General features: G+C 41.5%; 1 protein-coding gene and 1 long non-coding RNA gene across 2 annotated transcripts in view; one reads left to right on the top strand and one right to left on the bottom strand.

Moving 5' to 3' along the window:
* The window catches only part of WDR72 (WD repeat domain 72), a 218,731-nt gene that overhangs the window by 141,047 nt on the left and 53,758 nt on the right, over positions 1–23,926 (bottom strand). Inside the window, exons 11-13 of the mRNA XM_014580591.3 lie at positions 23,462–23,707; positions 20,633–20,853; positions 18,211–18,406 (exon numbers count right to left, since the gene is read on the bottom strand). Of these exons, the coding sequence (XP_014436077.2) occupies positions 18,211–18,406; positions 20,633–20,853; positions 23,462–23,707 (663 nt within the window). The remainder of the gene's footprint in view (positions 1–18,210; positions 18,407–20,632; positions 20,854–23,461; positions 23,708–23,926) is intronic.
* LOC142818321 (uncharacterized) lies at positions 9,987–22,574 on the top strand. The gene is made up of 2 exons (XR_012895783.1): positions 9,987–10,133; positions 21,143–22,574. It is a non-coding gene; the product is annotated as an uncharacterized LOC142818321 (long non-coding RNA).

Genomic DNA, 23,926 nt, shown 5'->3' on the forward strand with positions numbered 1-23,926 from the left:
AAAAAATATTTATGAGGACTGCTATAAAGAGGTGACTAGTGGATTAAAAAGAAATCGTTCTCTTGAAGTGTTATTTCACTGTCTTGTAGATGCCTTGCTAAAGAACAGGCTTCAACTCTGGGCACAGGAATGATGTGGCTTACATTTTATATATCACTAGTTTATCTCTTTCTGGTACTTGGGTCTAAACCACAAACACCAGAGAAAACTCCTAATCTGATACCCACTGAAGTCAACACTAGTCTTTCAGGGTATGTCTACACTACCCCGCTAGTTCGAACTAGCGGGGTAATGTAGGCATACCGTACTTGCAAATGAAGCCTGGGATTTGACTTTCCTGGGCTTCATTTGCATAAGCGGGGCTCCGCCATTTTTAAATCCCCGCTTGTTCGAACCCTGTGCCACGCGGCTACACGGGGCACGAACTAGGTAGTTCCAACTAGGCTTCCTAGTTCGAACTACCGTTACTCCTCGTGGAATGAGGAGTAACGGTAGTTTGAACTAGGAAGCCTAGTTCGAACTACCTAGTTGGTGCCGCGTGTAGCCGCGCCACACAGGGTTCGAACAAGCGGGGATTTAAAAATGGCGGAGCCCCGCTTATGCAAATGAAGCCCGGGAAATTCAAATCCCGGGCTTCATTTGCAAGTGCGGTATGCCTACATTACCCTCCTAGTTCGAACGAGGAGGGTAGTGTAGACATACCCCCATTGACTTCAGTGGGCAGTGAATAAGGCATTGGGAGTCAATGGGAGGAAGCATCCTGCCAAAGTCAATCCTTCCTGTCTGCCGGAGTTGCCTGTCTGATGGATTTGTAATTGGCTTAAGCCACATCTTGCAGAGGGAACATGGTGCCACCAGAGGCAGGGAGTGCATTCTGCTTCTTGGTGCAAAGATTCTTCTGTGTACTCACCCTCTCTCCAATGGTGTTGGGCTTTACAGTAGAACAACTATATTAGAGATCCTGGATGGCATGAGGTTGCCATCTCAACTGTGCTTGACAACATACTCAGGCCTACAGTTTAGCACCACAGGGATTTTCCCCACACTGCAAACTGGTTTGACAGCTGTTTTTTTTTTCACCCTCACTCAAATAAAACTTGTATTAACTAGCCAGCTAGAGAGCACATTTTATTGATTATACCCTGCTCCCCATTATTTTAAGGTTTTCTTACATACTTTCTTTTACATCTGCTTGAAATTCCATCCCACAGGAAAATCCAGTATTGCAAAATGCATTTCCATCCTGAACTGCAACCAAAAGCCCCCATCCCCCTTTTTTCCCTCAAAATGGCAAGTTACAAAGAGTTTCTATTTGGAAATGTCAAACTGTTTTATTTTCTCATTTCTGAACATAACAAAATGTTCCTGCATTCCTAAGTTGAAATATTTTGATGTTTCAGCAACCCCAAATGTTTAATTTGGATTAACCCAAAACAAAACATTTTGTTTGTTTTTTCTTCTGTAAAAAAAAAATCAATATATTGGTAAAAGTCATATTTCTAATTATTAAAGCCCAGGTATCTCCAACACCAGGTACTAGAGAGCAAAACTGTCCAATGTAAACACCTCATTAAACCATGTACAACACTGGCTCCAGACAGACTGGGACCTTGGAGGCCTGTGACTCTTAGGATTTAGACTGAAACCCAAATACCACAATTAGTCCTTTCCTGGGGCTATGAAAAACTGAGCACTATTAAGGGCCTTTAATCTCTGCATGATCAGAAAAGGTGCTCATGGCCTGCCACTTGCTGCCTTCCATGCCCGGTGGCTCCCACCCTTGTCTTCTGGTTGGGATAAGGTATAGCCTCAGCACTACATCTCTTAGGGTATGTCTACACTAGCTTGTTAGTTTGAGCTAGGTAGAGTAATTAGGGCAAGCGGAGTTGCAAATGAAGCCCGGGATTTAAATATCCCGGGCTTCATTTGCATGATCCCGGGTGCCGCCATTTTTAAATCCCCCTTAGTACGAACTAAGGGGATTTAAAAATGGCGGCGACCGGGAACATGCAAATGAAGCCCAGGATATTTAAATCCCGGGCTTCATTTGCAACTCCGCTTGCCCTAATTACCCTCCCTAGCTCAAACTAACGAGCTAGTGTAGACGTACCCTTATTATCAGGACTCCTGATCCATGACATTGCAACTGATAAATGGAAACTAGAGCACGTTAGGAATTTTCCATCAATGGAGAAACTGAATTTGATGATGTGCAAGCAGGGATTCTTACTAGGGTGTGCCTCCTGGGGGAGGGGAAATTTGGGATTATTCCCTGCCATTGATGGAGGTAATCCTCTCTCTGCACATCCTCACCAGAGGTAATGTACAAATATTTTGGAAAAGCATTTCTCCCTTATAGTGAACTAAACAGTGTCATAAAACCTATTTCTAACCAGTAAACAAGATCTAGAGAAGGACACTTTCTTGTTTCACTACAGGCCTGCAACCCGATTCCCTCTTTTTGTAGCCCTGGAATTTTGTAACTAATAAGTCAGTTAGTTATAATGAATATATATTATAACAAAAGATTCCGATTAAACTTAAATTCAAGATGCAGGCCTCAGACAGGCCAGGCAGCTTTGTTAAAACGTAGCTCCATCTCTGTTGGCATGTTCTGATGCTAAAGCAAAGGGATAGAATATTGTAATACATAGTGATGTTAATATTAGGCAAGGCCTTGTAATAGATAGAAAGAAGTTTAAAGACTTTGTAACTTTGTTAAAGTGACTAGAAGTACCCTTTGTTCCATGCTGCAATTCTGTAAATGTATTGTTTGTGTGAAAGAGAGAGAACGTTTTACGAGAGATAAGTGTGAAGGCCACTGCATGCTCAAAGGGTCAAAGGAGAGGCTGGAGACTCAGAAGCACCAAATAATTATCAACTAAGTGAAAGCACACTGAAGACGCAGATTACCGGGGCAAATTGACGAACCCTGAAGTTAGTGGCAAGCACCCCTTGATAGGGAACTGGTAACAATTTTCACCAGAAGACAACACCCAGGAGGGGTCATCAGCAGACTGATAACAGGTGACTGCAAATACAACCTCCAGATAAACATGTCACAGAAAAACCGATTGAGATGCTGACTGACTAATTAAGGCCTGACAAGGCCAAATGATAGACTTGCATGGAAGGAAAATCCTATAAAGAATGGGGTGTCTTGTATGGTTCTTCAGATTCTTGTCCTGCCAAGAGGAGCATCAGTATGGACTGACATGAGCTCAACTCCATCCTCGTACCCGACTTATCTGACCAAGAGGTTGGGCTGAGCAACAGGCTGGTAACTATTCCATCAGCAGTGTGTGTGTGTGTGTGTGTAAATGCATATACTACTTTGTTATATTATCAATAAATGTGGCATGTTGCCTTATCCCCCTGAAAAAGATCCCATGTGCTTCTTTTAAACATAACTTTTTTTTATTGTACAAGTTGTGTACTACCCAGTGTGACGTAGTAGGGGGGTACCTTGCTGGTTGCTATGCTGGGCAGTGGGTTGTGAGTTACCTCCACAGGCTGCTGACTGTAGCATGGCCCAGCAGGGAGGGGATGAGTCATTATGCAAAGAGGGTCTCTCAACCCATCTGACCAGCTACCCCCAGGGAGAGAAACAAAGGAAGGTGGAATGCCGCCTCTGGCTGGGGGGCAGGGCTGGAAGAGAGTTGGTTAGTTTCTGTCTGGGAAGCAGAGGAGAAGGAGCTAGGGAGGTGGCTGGGATTGTAGGGCCCAGCCACCCCCCATCTCAAGGGGGGGCACTGAGGCCTCTTAGCCCCAGTTCCTGTAACCAGATGACATCTGTGCTGTGCTGTATCCTGGAGAAGCAATAAACTCCCTCTATTCTACTGGCTGGTGGAGTCTGTCCGTGCCATTACGGGGGTGCAGGAGACGGGAAAACCCCAACACGCCGTCACACCCAGTACTAATAAAACTATGAAGGGAATATTTGTCATGAACAAAATATAAACTTTTCCAGCAATATGTAGCTTAATATCAGTTTATTGTCTCAACGCTTGGTTAGCAAAAAAAACAGGACAAATCAGAAGATTCCCCTACTCCTTCCCCTCTCACACACACACACCATATGCAGCCATACCCCCGATCTCATACTTTGAGGAGACATTATTTTGTTAGAGATGCTTCTTAAAATAATGGCAACACAAAACTGCCTAAAAAACCCCATTAATATAATGTTTGAAAATATTCCAATTGCTTGCCTGCCAAAATGTTTAAAGTTTGAACCAAACTGACAATAGAAAATTTATGAAATAGAAAAGCATTTATATTATCTACTATATATTTGAGAGTGTTTGTGCATTTGTCCATTTGTATGTGAGTGTGTTTGTGCAAAAACTCCTCCTAAATGGTAAGAGCTAGGAATACCAAATTTGGTATGCAGCTTCCTATTATCATAACTTAAAAGCAAGGCCATGGTTTGGCTGTGCCAGGACAATGGGATGTGTCTGGAATGCAAGTGTTTCTCATAAAGAGCAAAGGGAAAAATTTGCTAGCAGGCACAGTTATATTGCAGAATGATCACAGTGGGTGGGTGCTCCAGTAAGAGAGTGGCTGGCTGGAGATGGGATGGATGTTGCTGGCAACCATCGACGAATCAGATGCCGCTGGCTGGCAGCACAGTCTCGACTGCCACAGTCAGCCCCAAGGAGCAGCCACTAGCTGGGCAACACAGCCCATGACACCTTGTCCAGTCCCGGAGAGCTGCTACCGACCAAGCCGTGCAGCCTCGGGTGCTGTGGCCTGCCTTGGGAAACTGCCTCTCTCCAGGCAGCACAGCTCTGCCATTGCAGACAGCCCAAGGGAGCCACTGCCAGCTGGGCAGTGAAGCCCTGATGCTTGACCAGTCCCAGGGAGCTGCCACCCAGGGAGTGTGAGCACCTGTACCACCCACATACTAACCCCCTTCCCTGACCACCTCCCCACCCTGAATCCTGAGTCCCACAGTCCCTACACTCCCAGCCCCTAGCCCTAAGCCCTCCAAATCCACCAGCCCCTGCCCTGATTCCTGCACCCCTCACACTTCCAGCCCCTTGCCCTGAGCCTCTCCTTAAGGACCCGATCAATACTGGGTCAATTTACTAGTCAGTCTGCCTGTGGGCCCATTTGTTGAAGAACTCCTCCTAAACAGTAAGAGCTAGAACCACCAAATTTGGTATGCAACTTACCCTAACATAAGGCAAGGTCAGGGTTTGGTTGTGCCAGGAAAAATGAGAAGTGCCAGGAATGGGACTGTTTCCCAGAACATGGAAAGGGAGTAGGCTGCTGTTCAGAGAGATGCGATACTGCAGAGTGTCCACTGGGGAGCAGTGAACACAGAGGAGAGCTGTACTGCAAAGTGACCACTGGGGGCAGCCACGCCACAGAGAGAGAGTGGTGTGCTGAGGCTAGCCATCTTGCCTGCCACAGAGCGATTAAGTAGCCCCTCTTCCCCAACTTCTCTTCCTCCAGTCCTTGGCTGCAGCACGGAGGGTGGGTGGAGAGGAGAGAGATGGCCACTGCTGGCTGGGGATAGGGGAAGAAAGCCCCGGCGGATGGCCCCCACAAACATCCTGGAACCCTCCTCACCCCCTAACTCTCACTTTAGTATATATTTTCAAATGTAGCGCTAACATTTGCATTTGTATATAATGTATAAGAAATATTTCACAGCATCCTTTTTTGGTCTATTTTATAACATGCTTTATATTTTGTTATGGTCATAGAAATATATTTTATTACTTTAAGTTGCCCAACATGCCTCTCTAAAAATAATTTTTAAAAACTGCCACCACAACAAAAAGATTGTTTGCCATTGCTTACAACTTCACCAATTTTTAATCACTAGACTGAAATTTTCCATGCCAGGTATCCACCTCAAACTGATCATTCCTAGTAATAGAGATGTAGCCGTGTTAGTCTGGTCTTGCTGAAACAAAAGAGAGGACTATGCAGCATTTTAAAGACTCACAAGATGGTATATTAGGTGATGAGCTTTCGTGGGCCAGACCCACTTCCTCAGATCAAATTGTGGAAGAAAATTGACATGACCAATTGATTGTATGCCTTTGGTATATATGGTCATGCCAATTTTCTTCCACAATTTGATCTGAGGAAGTGGGTCTGGCCCACAAAAGCTCATCACCTAATATACCATCTTGTTAGTCTTTAAAGTGCTGCATAGTCCTATCTTTTGTTTGACCACTCCTAGAAACTCAGCAAAAAAATGGGTCAGATTAGGGGAAAATACATGGTTTTGCTCATGTTAAAAATTTTTGTACAACTCTTTTATTGAGAAGTACTAGTGTCTCCAGGCTCTGGAGCACCAACTTGAACCTAGAATTGAATCCACAGAAATAATATTGGTGAAACCCACTGGCAATGTCCATGTCTCATTCTCCTTCAGGGGCTAGTCTACATAGAAGATAACAAGCTTATACTGCTATCTGTCACTCTGTTGTGCAAGTCACAGAGATCCGTACTGGGTATACGAATATTCTATTCCTGATTATGATGGAGGTAGGTCTGATTCCACATGACAGAATTTCTGGGTCTTTTTATTTTCTCTTTTCAGTATCTAGAAAATTATACACCAAAATGGATGTTAACAAAATGCTCAGATTGCAAAGTCAAGTATTCAAAGTGCAAGAATGCCAGAACTAAGGTTATCTACCTAAGAGATTTAAATTAAGGTAGTACATATTCATTATAATACATCGACAACAACCATTATTTTTTCAATAGAGCAGCATTCTGGGGATGAACCAGGATTGTTTACTGAAGGAAGCTTTTGTCTGTCCCTCTGAGGTGCTGCAGCATTTGCAAGATTTATAGTTAATGAGGCAAGGATCTTCAAGAGAAAAAAAGATGGTTAAGGCACTGGAATGCTGTTATGGCAAACTGGCTGCTATCCCTGCCTCTAGCACAAAGCTCCTATGTGATGCCTGGCCCTTCATTAAAACCCAGCTTTTCACAAGTTCCACTAGTTGAGTGTTTCTCACTTTATGAGCACCCAACATCAGCCCCCAGAGCTGTTCCCCACGTCAAAGAGCGGCTGTCCCAGAACACTAGGGCTTTAAGGACTGCAGCTCAGGGCTAAGGGGACCCCACTTAACCCAGGGTCCTGGGTTGTAGCCCCTAAAGCCCTTTTCTTAATTTGGCCCTGAGTTCAGTAGAACCCCGGCATTATAAACTGACTAGTCAATTACACACCTCATTTGGAACTAGACGTTTGTAATCAGACAGCAGCAAAGAGGGGGGAAAAAAAGTCCCACTTGAAAAATAATTAAGCAATTTGCAAAAGAAGGCAAAGACAATGGAGCAGTAAAAAGCAGATGTATTGTACATAAAGCTGCTGCATCTAACTTTGATGAGGCAATAAATCTGGGGTTTTCGCAAAAGAGATCAAAAGGTGTTCCTATAAGCAGAGTGATGGTTACAGAAATGGCAAAATTAATCCAAGAAATGCATCCAGACAAAGAAAATCAGGACTGTTTTAGAACAAGCACATGTTGGTCAGTTAAAAAAGGGCAGTTGTGGTTACAAGAAGAATCTCTGAGAATGGACTTGAATGCCATTGGTGTATTTTAAAACAAACACTCTCAAATTACAGAATAAGACAAGGATCCTGTGAAAATAGTAGTGTGTTATCATGCAATTAAAAGTAACGTGAATACAGAGGGGGACTGAATTAGTTTCACATAGGCAGCTTTAATGATGGCACTGTCTCACTTCAGGTTCTTGAGTTTGCAATCTTACTGTTCTTTTAACATATTTTTTCCCCTGTGTAATTTTCTATTTACACTTTCCTGTACTTTGCTCGTATGTATTTTTCTGTGTTTTTCCCTTAACTATTTAATGTTGTATGGAAAAATACAATTACATCCTTTAATATGATTGGGATTTTTTTAATTCCTTTAATTACTCTCTATGTAATTAAAATAAATGAATCAAAGATAAGGAACTGCAAACATATGAATCAAAGATAATAAAAATCAATTCATAAAGCTAACAAATATTTCACCTGACAACAATGCATATTATAATATTTCATGTGAAATATTACCTTTCATATTATAAACACATTTTTCCTGCATATTTTGTAGAAACAAAGTCTGGAAAAAAAGAAAAGACTGAGGCCAGGTGTACACTAGACTTGGAAGGTCAGCTTAACGTATGCAATTACAGCTACCTGGAATACTAGCTGGAGTCGGCTTACCTTACACTGAACTTTGCGCCATCCCCTCCATGGGAGGCCAACAGGAGCAAATGCTCCTGTCAGCTTCTCTTATTCCTTGCAACTGTGAGGAGTACAGACACCACAGGAGCTGCCCTTAGCATTCAATTTATGGGTCTATACTAGACCTGCTAACTCAAACACCAGAACTTCGATCTCCGATGTGGCGAGTGAAGACATGGCCTGAGAGAGGGGAATAACAGTTTTCAAGTATCTAAAAGGTTGTTGCAAGGAGAAGGGAGAAAAAATATTCTCATCAATCTCTGATGATAGGATAAGAAGCAATGAATTTAAATAGCAGCAGGGGAAGTTTAGGTTAGAAATTTGTTCCTAATGTCCATCAGGGTAGATAAGCACTGGAATAAATAGCCTAGGAAGATTGTGGAATCTCTATCATTGTGGATTTTTAGAGCAGGTTAGACTATCAGGAATGGTCTAGATTGGAGGTGGCCAGTAATTTTTTGATGGAGGATCACTCCAAGAATTTGGTAAGTGGTCAAGGAATACATTCTTCCATGATATTAATGGTAGAGGTGAGGGGGCTGGGATGGAGGCTGGGCATGGAAGGGACTGGGAAGCAGGAGGGGACGTGAATGCAGGAGCAGGGGTGCAGAGAGTATGGGTTGTGACCTGGGGCAGGAGGGCAGGGGTTTGGGTTATGATCTATGGGGCAGAGAGTTGTGAGGGGCTGGGAGGGGCTATGGATTCAGGAGAGGATTCTGACATGGAGGAGGGGGTGCAGAACTGCAAGATGTGAGAGAGGCTTATGACTAGGGCAAGGATGCAGATGGATGGTGCAGGGATTTAAGTTGTGATCTGGGATGCGGATTAGAATACAGAGTCTGGGAGATAGTATGGATGCATTGGGTTTGGGTTGTGTGGGGGGGAGTTGCAGTGGTGCCAGGGGGAGGCTCTGGCCAGGAGGGTATGTCTACATTGCAATTAAAAAGCCCTATCTGGCCCATGCCAGCCGACTGTGGTTTGCAGAGCTTAGGGTGTAGGGCTGTATAATTGTATTGTAGATTTCTGAGGGTTACAGGCCAGCCACAGGTTTTAATTGCAGTGTAGACATTCTTAATGGATTCAGATTGGTCCTGGACATCATCACGTATTAACTAACTGAATCAGAAAATAATGGTCTCCACAGGAAAAAATGTAAATTGTGTTTATTACTGTAGTTCTTATATTGATATTTACCTCATTTTACAATCCCTCAAAGATACCAACTGCTCAGGAAACAATAAAGGCAATATAGATCCTGAACCAATTTCCTTATTAAGGTGGATTTAAGTGGTGAACATATTTTAAGCGCAAAACATATTTATTTTTTACAATTAGAATGAAATTTGCTATTGATTTTCATATTTGTTTTAAGGCACATAGAGGTTGGAAAATACCTTCCATATGCCATAGTAATGACTACCCCAAATGTACTTTTTGGATCTTTAGTATCCACAATTAAAGAAAGCCGTGACTGTATTACACAAAACAATACAAAGGACTCAGAAGTAGTTCTTTAAATATACATTTGGAAAAAAATATCTATCAATTTACCAGACTTCTGCAACATTTCGTATCATGGAAAAATTAAAATGTCAAGTATTTGTTACAAATTTGGTTAAAATATGAAAGATTACCAGCACTGGCCTTAATTATATACATCAAAGATTATAATGTATGGTGTCCATATTATTTTTCATGGGTTTCTTTAGAGCGCACAAATATGAACAGTGTCATTTCCTACATGTCATTTCCCAGCAGGCAGGGAGGCCCCAGGGAGAAGGAGGAGACCAGGCCGGACCGGAGTTCTTGCAGTCGCTGGGTCCAGAGTCGTCGCCCGCGCTGAACCGGGACACAGAGAAAGCAACCGCCGGCCCAGAGTGGCAGGAGCGCGCCCCAACCCCGACAGGTACTGCCTGAGAGGCGAAGGGGCCCGGGGGGGACCAGGGCGTGGTAGGAAGCAGCCAAGGGCAAGGGAGACAAAGTTTGGCTCGGTGTGTATCGGCCGGAGCCCCCGGCCTGCCTAAAGGGCCCTGGGCTGGGACCCGGTGGAGAGGGAGGGCCCGGGTCCCCCTACCACACGTTTTCCCCTTCCCTGGACAAACAAACCCCGGGCCGGGGAGGCTTCTCAGAGCGACTAGGCCTTTGCTACCGTATATGCCCTGCCAGAAGGGCCAGGACTTTTGTGTTGAGACTTTGCTACCGTATATGCCCTGATAGAAGGGCCGGGACCTTGGCCTAGGGACTCTGGAGTACTGTATAGGCCCGGTCGGAGGGGGCCGAGCCCCTGGACGGGGGCGTACCCCTTGACACCTTCTTATAAAAACAAGCCACCAACTTGAAAAGATGGGCTGCAAGGGATGATGATGAAGCTAGTAAACCCATGAAAATACATTAACAAAACGCTAATGAGTGGCTGTCCATAAATTATGTAACATAGTTTTTGGTGCTTTTCAAGACCTCTTAACGCTTTGCAACACTGAAACAACCATGCAAAATGAAGGACCTACCTATCCTCTACTATCTTACATAATTTGTGCACAGCCTCCCAAAAGAATCTGAAAACTAGTTCTGAAAACTATTATACCTGTTAAATCGAATGCCAGAGGCTCGATCTCTGGAGTGGCAAGGAGAGACCTGCCCTAAGAGGAGACTTGAGTCCTCTTTTCCTATAGAGAATCTTTCATTGTGCATGACTGGCTCTCCAAGACTTTGCTAAGGCATCAGATTTGCTATTAGGATCCTTTGAAAAACAAACTGAGGTCTTCTTCCCTCTCCCCCTAGTTTTCAGATTCTTTTGAATTAACTCAGTTACAAGTTGAACTGGTGTAACTGAGGGGAGAATCTGACCCAGAGGACTATATCATAATCTTGCCTCAAGTGGTGTGAATTCAGAGAGTCTCTATGAAAGCAAAACAAAGTAGATTTACACCAACAAAACTGTATCAAGTACTTCTTGGAATTTCTTTGAACATAAGAACGGCCGTACTGGGTCAGATGAAAGGTCCATCTAGCCCAGTATCCTGTCTACCGACAGTCACCAGCACCAGGTGCCCCAGAGAGGATGGACCGAAGACAATGATCAAGCGATTTGTCTCCTGCCATCCTTCTCCAGCCTCTGACAAACAGAGGCCAAGGACACCATTTTATCCCCTGGCTAATAGCCTTTTATGGACCTAACCTCCATGAAATTATCTAGCTTCTCTTTAAACTCTATTATAGTCCTAGCCTTAACAGCCTCCTCTGGCAAGGAGTTCCACAGGTTGACTACACGCTGTGTGAAGAAGAACTTTCTTTTATTAGTTTTAAACCTGCTACCCATTAAATTCATTAATTAATAGTTCTTCTATTTAGGGAACTATTAAATAACTTTTCTTTATTCGCCCTCTCCACACCACTCATGATTTTATAGACCTCTATCATATCCCCTCTCAGTCTCCTCTTTTCTAAACTGAAAAGTCCCAGTCTCTTTAATCTCTCCACATATGGGACCCGTTCCAAACCCCTAATAATTTTAGTTGCCCTTTTCTGAACCCTTTCCAAGGCCAAAATATCTTTTTTGAGGTGAGGAGACCACATCTGTACACAGTATTCAAGATGTGGGCGTACCATAGTTTTATACAGGGGCAGTAAGATATTCTGGGTCTTATTTTCTATCCCTTTCTTAATAATTCCTAGCATCCTATTTGCCTTTTTGACCGCCGCTGCACACTGCGTGGAAGTTTTCAGAGAACTGTCCATGATAACTCCAAGATCTCTTTCCTGATTTGTCCTAGTCAAATTAGCCCCCATCATATTGTACGTATAGTTGGGGTTATTTTTCCCGATGTGCATTACTTTACACTTATCTACATTAAATTTCATTTGCCATTTTGTTGCCCAATCACTCGGTTTGGTGAGATCTTCTTGGAGTCCCTCACAGTCTGCTTCTGTCTTGACTATCCTAAACAGTTTGGTATCATCTGCAAATTTTACTACCTCACTGCTTACCCCTTTCTCCAGATCATTTATGAATAAGTTGAAAAGGATTGTTCCCAGGACTGACCCTTTGGGGACACCACTAGTTACCCCTCTCCAATCTGAAAATTTACCATTTATTCCTACCCTTTGTTTCCTGTCTTTTAACCAGTTCTCAATCCAAGAAAGGACCTTCCCTCTTATCCCATGGCCATGTAATTTATATAAGAGCCTTTGGTGAGGTACCTTGTCAAAGACTTTCTGAAAATCCAATTTGGTTTGCATCCTGGAATTGCTACAGGATAGCAAGTTTTGCACGTTTCAATTAATTCTAATACACAAATAACATAACAGTTTTGTAAAATTTATATACAAGTTTGATAGAAAATTAGATTCCTGAGTTTTTATCATAATCAAATAGTCTATAGCTTCATTCAAACAGAATAATCTTCTAGCAAGCAAAAACAGATCTCCCACTTACATCAATGGGGTAGTGGGCCACACCTAGGCTGTGTCTAGACTGCATCCCTTTTCCATAAATAAGGAATAAGGGATCTTTCGGAAAAGGCTTTATTTTCTGAAAGATCCCCGTCTAGACTGGCGCTTATTTCCGGCAAAGCTCCGAGCTGGAAAAAAGCGGCAGCCATGCTTATGCAAATGAAGCGGGGGCGAGGGGGATTTAAATCCCCGCTTCATTTGCAATTGCGATGCGTCTAATTTGCATCCCTTTTATGGAAAAGGCATGCAGTCGAGACACAGCCCTAGGCTATAGTAATGTATGATTCACTCTGCTCAAATATAAACAGATATTTCATCTCCAGCCCACAGTTAAAGTCTGCATTGTTTCCATAGACATCTTTTGATTTCTGTTTGATGATACTATATTAATCTTTTCACATGGGTCTATATGAGGACCAAGACAATGCCTCTGCCTGCCTGACTGGCACTGACATATCTACATACTTCTGAATCTAGGTCAGACCAATTTCAAGGATCAGTGCCATAACCTCCTATGTTCTACTGCTGTACAGATATAATTTACATTAACCCAGTACAGTATATCCTAGGAGGAGTTCCCTAAGTATAATAGGTACTATTTCAATTACAGACACATAAAACGAATCAGGAAAAGCTCAGAGCTATCCATCAGTGTGACAAATGGCTGCCTTGCTAACTTCTAGCTACTTCTCTCAGGTCTATTAGTAGACCCTGCTTCTTGAAGCTAGCAGCAAAATATTTAAAACAGTAATTTAAAATAGTCTATAGTTTAAAAATCCTGCCTCTTGCACCCTTTGTGAATTTGTAATACTGCTGTGCCATTATATCACGTTACCTTCTATTAACTGTGAAATAGGCGAGATCTCTAAGGTACCATGAAAGGACAAAATTATGTTCTGACTTTTAGAGGGTCTCTGTAGTATTGTAACACTCCTTTGTTCACTAGGATGCACTGAAGTCACCATCCTTTAGTATGATACAGCTGGTTCCTACTGGCATACCTGGTCTATTCAATGCCAGTCTCTGTCTCCTCTCCAATTCTCTTCACTCCTGACCTGGTGGATCAGAGGGAACAGTTCCCATATTGTGGAGTACAGGGACTTGCATTTATATCTGGATGCTGCACAGGGCTACAACTCCACCCACACAGAGAGAAGCTGAGTATGAGCTGGTCAATAATGCTTAATTTCCATAGTCTAGGCCAGAAACAACTGACATTCACTTGGTTCCTTATCCTGCAAACACCACAGAGATGAAATTCTTCTTTTTGCAGAGGGCTAACAGAAAGACTGTACACTACTTAAGTCCCATGTTAGCTCTCAAAAGAAATCTTAAGTGATGTATAGACTTTGTGTTAGTCCTCCCTGCTTGAGTACGTTTCATTCTGGGGGCATGGGAGTTACCATTAGCATCAATGGGATCTCCACAGGTGGAGTGCTTGCAACAGTTTAGAGTCTCATTTCTTAAATGACAAAGTGAATTATTCACTACCTAATTAATTGAACCCAGCACGATTTCTACTTAAGTTTAAAGCAGCAGTAAAAATAGCAAGAACATTACTGAAGGCTGCAAAAGTCATGTAACTTCATAAATTTGGAACTAATTTTTTGCACCAAATGTCATTAAATGTGTGATATAGCAATAATAATTATAGCTTCACAGTTTTCACCAAAATAGTCTCATTTTGCATAGATATCCAAAATAAAGTAAGCACTTAAAATGCTACATTTAACTTGGGTATAAAGGAAATTAAGACTGAAATGTAAAACGTTGCCTTTTTGGTCCAACTACTTGTGATTAGGTATTGTAGAACACACGCGGAGAGTTCTGTTCTGATGTACCTTCTACAATTACTTCATTTCATTGAGTAGAAATTCTAAGAAAATTTAACCCTTTGTATGGAATGACCAACCAATGCTTTGTAGTATTTTTTTATACAAGTAGAGGAGCAGTGTTAGTTCTTTCAACTCTGACTTTTCTTCCTTCTATGAGTTTAAATTACACTCTTAACATAGTTCTTATGGTTTAATTTCCTCTTTTAAAGTATTTAAGTGTTTCAATGATATACTGTAGGATCTGAAGTTTCCTTAGAATCCAATAATATGTCGATAGCCCCTTTCAGATTTAGTATATGCTGTAAGAGCTCCTAAGAAGCACAGTACAGTAGTACTGAAGTACAGTATATCCTGCAAATATATATTAACATCAACACAGATTGCATATTATGGATTCATAATAACAAATGCATAAGAAAATGTGTATGAAAAGTGAATTTTTGAATAATAGCATCTCAGCTGTTTTATTTTTAATATCCAAAGCTATAATCCATTATATGAAATAATTTTATAATTTAATTTATAATAATTTAATGAACCCCAATTTTTAAAAAGTACTATAACTGTGATGGAGAGAAAATTACAGTAAACATCTAGAAAGTGTACTTTATTTTGTCACCCTTAAACATAAATTTGGCTTATTTCATTTCAGGATAGGCTTCAAATGAATACAACAATTCTCTGGTTAAAATTGTACACCAGGTTTCAGCCCCAAAATGTATTTGTGTGTTCTGGTCCAAAAACCAAGAAGGGGACAATGAATGTATCTAACGTGCACCTGTCTGGAGGAAAATCCACAGAATGTGGCATGTCATTTACAGAGCAGACTTACAATACAAGAACAAAAATAGATTCTTAGGCCTCGTCTACACTGGCACATTTGTCACCAAAATCTGCCTTTTGGTGACAAAACAGTGAGAACAATTACACTGAATTGTGTTGGACTTGTGTTGGGAAAAAAACACCCAGCTTTAGTGACAAAACTGTCCAGCCCTGCAAGACACTTTTGTGTTTTCCTCTCCCCTTATTGTCAATGAAGAGACAATTGCTGTTTGTTCTGTCAAGAGAACTGGCTTTTAGTAGTATCCCACAATGCCTGCCCTGATGACTGTGTTTAGTGATCTCTGCTGCCCTGCAGGCATGCACCCCTCATCTTCCAAAGCTGCAGGAAGTATCTGACAGCTGAGTGAGTTGCTCCATTCAGTGAACAAACAAATAGCAAATCATTGCAGAGTTTCTGTTCTGCCTTGCACTAGAAACACAGTAGTGGGCAGACTGCTGCTGCAGGGGGGCTGGAGAAACTGCTGTGCTGCTTGGACTTTTTTCAGCATGCAGAGCTCACAGAGCTACAAGGGAATCCCAAGAAGTGCAGGGGATTCCCACAACACTGCACTTTGGGATGCTTACCCACATTGCTTTGCTCTATTTGTCGACAGGGTGCTAGCAATGTGGCCATGAAATGTCAACAATGGGAGGCAAAAAGAATGGTTTGATCAGTTTTCACTTTTGGCAACTTTTGTATGTCAACAGCACTTTTGTTGACAAACCTTTCTAGTATAGATACAGCCTTACACATTATAGATACTAATCAGTAACTCCAGGTAGGAACAAGTGCCCAACCAATCAAATATATGAATGGAGAAGTGTAAAATTTTCAAAAGCTCCTCTTAAATAACTCCAGAGTACCTGAAAATTGCTTTTGAAAATATGACTCTTAAACACCATGGCTACGTCTACACTGGCCCCTCTTCCGGAAGGGGCATGTAAATTTCAGCAGTCGTCGTAGGGAACTCCGCGGGGGATTTAAATATCCCCCGCGGCATTTAAATAAAAATGTCCGCCGCTTTTTTCCGGCTTTTAAAAAAGCCGGAAAAGAGCGTCTAGACTGGCCCCGATCCTCCGGAAAAAGTGCCCTTTTCCGGAGGCTCTTATTCCTACTTTGAAGGGAAATCCGCGGGGGATTTAAATATCCCCCGCGGCATTTAAATAAAAATGTCCGCCGCTTTTTTCCGGCTTTTAAAAAAGCCGGAAAAGAGCGTCTAGACTGGCCCCGATCCTCCGGAAAAAGTGCCCTTTTCCGGAGGCTCTTATTCCTACTTTGAAGTAGGAATAAGAGCCTCCGGAAAAGGGCACTTTTTCCGGAGGATCGGGGCCAGTCTAGACGCTCTTTTCCGGCTTTTTTAAAAGCCGGAAAAAAGCGGCGGACATTTTTATTTAAATGCCGCGGGGGATATTTAAATCCCCCGCGGATTTCCCTACGACGACTGCTGAAATTTACATGCCCCTTCCGGAAGAGGGGCCAGTGTAGACGTAGCCCATGTACTTAAGTTACTGAGGTGCTTTAGAAAATGTTATCCCACACCCTTTTTTCACTGCAGTAGGATTAAAGCTGTAATTTTAAGCAGCAGTTTTAAATCTTACTTGCAGAACAGCATATAATAAGAACACAGAAGAAAATAAATGCAGCACTACACATAATTTAAATTCTTCTCAGATCAGTATGGTTCTCTATGAGCAACATCTTTTCTGTTTCAGTATTATTTACAAGCATTTTTATAACCTAAATAAATATTGTGCAAAAATAGGTCTTCAAGACAGGAAAAATCATACCAGTTTTGGAAAAAATTATAGTTTTCAACTGATTTTGAATGCTAATAACTGCATATGAAGCTAAGCCAATTTTTTTAGAAAAACATTAAAAATGATTCAATATAGTCAAGGAAAAATAAGTACCATATGACTTGGCAGTTCTTATCCTAATTACTCAACTGTATTAAACAGCTTACTAAAATCCATGCAGTATATAATTTATGCAGTCTGCTTTTTGCCAAGAACTTCATTGAATATTGGTATTTTTCACATTTAAACATGAAACTTTGTCTAAAATAGGTACTTTTTCAGCAAAGCCATTGACTTAGTTATATTAGGTTGTAGAGCAAAATATCTTTATAAATGTTCTGAATTAAGTTTTTATAGTGAATTTGATAACATTATATTTTTCTCTAGGATTATTATTCTGTAAATTAGATGGCTTCTGAAAACATTATGTACTCTTTTCTTCACAAGATGCATTTTCACTTGCAGAGATAAACACTATTACAATTTTCAACATTAAAGCTTCTAATAATGTTAAGTCTCTCAACATTCAAACAAGTACATTTACCATCCTCATGAATCAGTAGTGAATCCACCATTTAAGCTTAAATACTCAGTGTTAGTTCTCCCAGCTACACAGTTGTAAGCATTGCAATTAATTATTACTGGTCATCAATTAACTCAAAATGTTGCTAAGACTATGAGTGTGCTGAAGAAGGCAAAATGTACTGATATAATTTGAGATTGGTAGGACAGTAAATTATTCTCTTGTTAATAATTAAAATAGATAAGTTATGTTTTTATTCATGGCTTCCAGAAATATCCGGCGCACTTCTCTGTACTGCAATATCAGCTAATCACCTGCTAGTCAGGATCTGACTCAAGCTCTTGTATTTTATATTAACATACTCTGTATCACATGGAGCTTTTAATTCTTGCCCATTTATAATAAAAAATTAAAAGATACTAATTAATAAATGTGACCTACCACCTTTGAATGACCCCACAACAAATCACGGTATATGTAACAATACATGATAGATTAAAACAAAACTAAATAGCAAGGGCCGAACAAGAAAAAAACAAAACAAAACACATTACCTGTTTCAATTTCCCAAACATAAACTGAATCATCTTCACATCCGACAATTAGCAGATTTTCAGCAAGGTGCCATTTTATCATCTTCACAGGAAACAAATGTTTCCTGGCATGTAAGAGACATACTCTCTCATGAAGGTGTAGAAGTGCTACGGAATGATCACTGCATACACAGCACACAATCCTGTGCCCATTCAGCTGAAAAAAAAATATCAATATCACTATTTTTATTATTTTTTATTGTGGTAGTACCTATGAGCTCCAACTCTGGACCAGGACCCATTGTGCTAGAAACTGTAAAAGCACAGAAAATTAAAAAAAAAAAAAAAAATAAAAATAACTCCCTGCTACAAAATATATTCATTTAGAAACTAGTGTTGTAATTCAGCCTACACCCCAAAAATTGTTTAAACAGATTAACAATAAATTTTATCTCCAAAGTGAAGATGCAATTCAATGCATGTGTATTGGAGTTTCTAAAAATCAAATACATCAACAAGTCATCTATTAAAACAAAAAGTATATAATCACATATTCTTAGTGCTTGACGTTTTCCCTGGAAATAAAAAGAAATAAAAATCTACCTTAACCTAAATTGCCATTCATCTGACATAAAACTGTGTGTCAGTTCTTATGACAAGAAAGGCCAAAGGAAAAATATATCCAGTGCATAAACTGGGTATGTTACAACCAAGATTCCCTCTAAGCTGAATGGCAGCACAGGCCCACAGATGCTTAATCAGACCTGCCCAGTCAGGAGTTCATGGCTCTGCACATGGAGCTGCCTGACTGGGAGGGCTGATTAAGCAGATGCAGGACTGTGCTGCTGTACAGCTTAGAGGGAACCTCGGTTGCAGCTGCATTCTGTTCTGTGGATCAGTTTCTGCAAACCTTCCTGACATGGGGCAGAATTCACCCAGGAGCAAAATTCACCCCAGTGCAAAGGACCAGAACTACATATAGGTATCACATAAGTCCAACACAGACCCTGAAAACAGGACTTGTGAGCCTTAAGAAATCATGTTATCACCACTCCTTGCCACAGGTGTGATTTTCACCTAGCAGTGCAGAAGGCCATCACAAGGCCCTATGAACCAGTTAAAACCTTAAAACTGCACAATATTCTAGCATTTACTCCTGCAGCAAGCCTGGGTCACAACCTACACCAGGGATGGGCAAAGGGGCCTTCATGGGCTGGATCCGACCTGCCAAGCCAGTGGATCTGCCCTCGGCCGCCCTGCTGCTCCCCCGCCCACAGACTAATTGAGACCTGGGGACAAGGGAGCTGTGTGAAGTCTCCTCCCCCTCCCCCCCGTCAAGGGCGCATGGCGACTAGAGACAAATGCTGGCTCTTTTAAAACAGCTGGTGGCTCTCACTAGCTGCCACGTGCCCCTGGCAGTGTGGGGGCAGGAGCCGAGAGACTCTGCACTCTCTCTCCACCCGCAGGCCAATCAGGGACTGTGGGGGGGAGGGGGAGCATGAGAAGTCTCCTGGCCTTGCCCCTTCTGCCTGAGGCCCTGCCCTTTTCGGAGTGGCCCAGGGTCACATCAGAAATTTATGAAGTTGTCCCCTTTTAAAAATGATTGCTTACCCCTTACCTATACTATTGTGTCTTCCCTCTTATTTTTAGTGAGCTAGCTCAATCAAAGCTAGCACACGTACATCAATCCAAGCTGGAAATTACACCTGCAGCTATAATATAGTTGGACCCTAAGTGGACCTCGCATGGTAAATAGGTTATCGAATAGGCCTCTTAGAACGAAGGTGTATTTCACCTTTAAGGGGTAAAATTCTTGCTCCGTGGACTTCAGGGGTTTCTCTTGTAAGTAAGGGTCTGCTGTATTGAGCCCTGTACATTTAAAAAATGCTCAATAAAAATATGAGAAATAAAATAGCACTACAACTCATCATTCATTCTGAAGCACAAGACAGTTTCTAAAACATCTAGTTAGATATGAGAAACACCCCAACAGAAATGTGTCAAAATAATCACACACATTTCTACATAACTAGATGTTATTGGCCTGATTCTCCTCTCGCATCGTTTTTACACCAGCATAGCTACTGACTTCAGTGGAGCCACCTGAGATTTACACCCGCATACATAAATATGGGGAGAATCAGAATTTGTGTGCCCTTTGGCAATTTTGTGTTTTCAAAATTAGCTCTCTCTAAAAATGCCAGAATCAGAAAGCAAAGTCTTGATTTTCCACTCCAGTTCACCAGGCTGATGACTTAGTGATGCATCAGAACTCAAAACAGAAAGCAATGGTAGATTTCATACAAAATGTAAATTAAGGAGTTAGTAACTGGGAATTAAGTTACAAATAAAATAAGAATATGTTGTATAGTTACCAGTTAAATATTACTCCATCTTTCCTCCCACCAATGAACCCCCCATTATTTACTCTGTCTTTTCTTACTCTGTAGTTTTCTGGTGATAACAACAGGTTCATTATTGGACCAGCTTGAAGAGTGAATTGATGCAAAATTTCCTCTGTAAATATATCCCACCAGATCACACAAGAATCCTGGCCACCTGACACCAGCCAGCTTGGATCAAACTTGGGTGATTTACTGTATGGATAAAGTAAACAAGTGACACTGCTGCTGTGGCCTTTAAGAACTTTGTAAGGCAGAGTATCTGTAACACAAAAATGTTAGATAAATAAAAAAAGAGTTTTCAGATTTTTGTTATATATGTGCTTACAGTTTGGAAATCTGCATGATGCAAAAGCAAAGTATAAGCAGACTAACCAATTGCTTAGAGGCCCAAGCAGATCAAGGTGGTCTCCTATTTGATTTTGAGAAGGAGAGGTCAAAATATTCCTGCTTAGGACCACCAATGGGTTAGCATCACCTCTAGTTAAGAGTTCACTCCTAAAACGAGTAAGAGTTTCAGGCCAATATAGCCAAATTCTTTCTTTTTCTAGGTCATAAAAGGCACACAATTCCCCTTTTCGGGAGCAGAGACAAAGTAGAAGAGACTTCAGAGGAGAAATGACTAAAAGGAGCACAGCCCAGGATTTGCTGGAAGAACTCACTGGATCTGAAACTTTCACACTTCCTTCAACTACAGAAAAACACTGCATATGACATGTAATGAATGTCATCTTAGGGTGACAAGAATTTGAGTTAGCAGATCTTGGGTTTGTTAGCCTACCTTCATTTGTAACCTCAGGTTAGGAATTGTTGAAACTTGGGTCCTGTCCTGGGGCATCAGCATCCACACTGTAGTATGCAGACATGAGTTCTAACACCTATATTCCAGACTCCTTTGAATCCTTCCAAAATGTGACCACTCTAGCCCTTTATTCTTGGTATAGTGTAGGAAAGCTTGATTGTCCACCAAACTTGGCTGTTTAGAGGAATTTTGGCCAAATCCCACAGCACTAATCTAGTGGGGCTGCATCTACACTGCAAAGCAATACAGCTTGAACCCTAAATCCCATCTTAACTCAGACTCAGACCCTCCTCTCCAATGGGATTGTGGAACCCTTGTTGTGAGCCCTGGGTTAGCACAATCTGTGTGTAGACAGAAGAGGGATTAGGCTTGAATCTGATTTCACACCCTGCAATGTAGACCTATAATCTGTTTCTTTGCAATATGTCACAGCCAGCTCCCATGTATGTGCTTATAGAATTGGCTGTGCAAAACTGAGCTTGAATGCAGTGGCTACAGAGGGCAAAGCAGTGGTTCCATGCCTGTGGAATTACATACTCTACCATTTTCCCCGAGCACTCCCTGATCTTTATCCAAGGATCTAGGGCTTTTTCAGCTACTCAAGAGGAGGGGAGGGTCTAGACTCTGAAAATACTGATGACAGGGTACAGTGTTATTGTAACGCCTCTACCTCTTGAGCTAAAAGCCAGCTGGCTCTCAGCTAAGGGTGTAGAGCAAACTCATTCTTTCTGTTTGTAAGTGGTCGAATACCACTAGGTAGGACAATACACCACACTCAGAAAGTGTGTGGATTTTGTTATGATCCCAAGCAGTCCTATTGGTCCCAATTCTCCTCTCGGTTACAGCAGTATAATCAAGGGAGATTCACCAAATAAAACCAGTGTAAATGCAAAGAGACTTAGACCTGATAATAAAATTGATCACAGTAAGACTCTCACTTCTCTGAAGAAAATTGCTTCTGGAAAGAACCTAAGGTGAATTATATGAGCTTCAAAAATTGAAAAGTGACCTTATTAGATTAAAAATAAAAAATAAAATCAAACCAAACCAAAACATACACCAGGTTTTAAACATTTTCTGAAATTTAAGTAGAGGTAACATTTCCTCTCTTTCGAGATATATAAAAGAATTTTTCTTTCTATGATCTGAAATTCAGGATTAAAAAGCTGTGTTAGAATCTAGTATTGTTTTTAATTGGGGCTAAAAGGACAATTCAAGCCAAAAGAAGTGTGGATACAAAATACCATTCAGAAGAAGCTAGTCAACTACATCTTGTACGTCTGAGAATTAAAATAATTTAAACCAATTAATTTGGAATATGCAAATAATTTAAAGGAAATTTAATGTGACCCATATTTATTTTTGTCTTATGGTGGCAATTTCTTTACCTACATAATTTAACAGTGCAAACATACATACCCTATAATACAGGATTTGGTCCTGGTCCAGCATTCTGCTGGACCAAGGGCGACCCCATGCCATGGGCACCCAAGCCTGCCACTCAGTCAGCAGTACTGGCTTGTTACCGCCCCAGCTGGCACCAAGCCTCTGTTCCCCACTACTGCTAGCCTGGCCAGGCTACTTGTCCAGCTGCTGCTGGCTCCCTGGCCCAACAATGCGCTAATGGGGGCTGGTGGAAGCTGCTGCCATGAGGCTCCAGCTGCAAACCCTACTATGCCTGGCCACAGCTGGCCCTCCTACCGTTAGGCTCCCAGGCTCCCTGGTCCAGGAGTATCCATTGTCCAATACTGCCAAACCAGAGAGTGCTAGTTTTCAGAGGTGCAACCTTTACTAAAAGAATCCTTCATGGCAACATATCCACAGGAGACCAGTATCAACATTTATTTGTTCCACAAGAGAAACAATATTGAATGAAAAGGGAAGGGCTCAATTTTGACTTCAGTTTCATGGTGGATTCTCTAAGCAACACCAGCAGCAGTAGGACTTTTGTAAATGAGAACAAAACGGAGTCCTCAAGTCCCTATATCCTCAATACTTTTTCATTTAGAGGAATATGAAAAGATGCTGGATTAAAATTAGATCATGTGGAACTGAATTAAAAACTTACGTTTCAGCAAGGAAATGTCTTCTAAAATTCTTGCTTTGGCTGCATGCAAAGCAAGTGTTATGAAAATGTTTCCATCTTCACGCCCACACACCAGTTTATCAAGGTTGGGCATGTATACAGATGAACTGACTGCTGCACTGTCAGTCCCATCTTTAGATGCACAGAGATGATCAATAATGCCTTCCGTCATAGAACGATGTTGGTCAAAATCATCCTGAAGAGTCCACGTGGCTGCTATTGGGATCTCTAGCAAAAGGAAATAGTCAAGAATAATTCACATGACATTTCCAGGGATTCAAAAATATAGAATCAGTCAGAGAAGTGATTGATCATAAAACAAACATACATTAATGCATAAGCAAGCATGCGTGCCTCCTGACCAACTCTTGCCAATGAGCCCTTCTTTCATCCTGTGGTTTGGAACAATAATTGTGGTCTTTACACAACAGTTGGATCACACAGTCC

This window comes from Pelodiscus sinensis, chromosome 14 (assembly GCF_049634645.1).
Source record: "Pelodiscus sinensis isolate JC-2024 chromosome 14, ASM4963464v1, whole genome shotgun sequence".
Classification (NCBI taxonomy): domain Eukaryota; kingdom Metazoa; phylum Chordata; order Testudines; family Trionychidae; genus Pelodiscus; species Pelodiscus sinensis.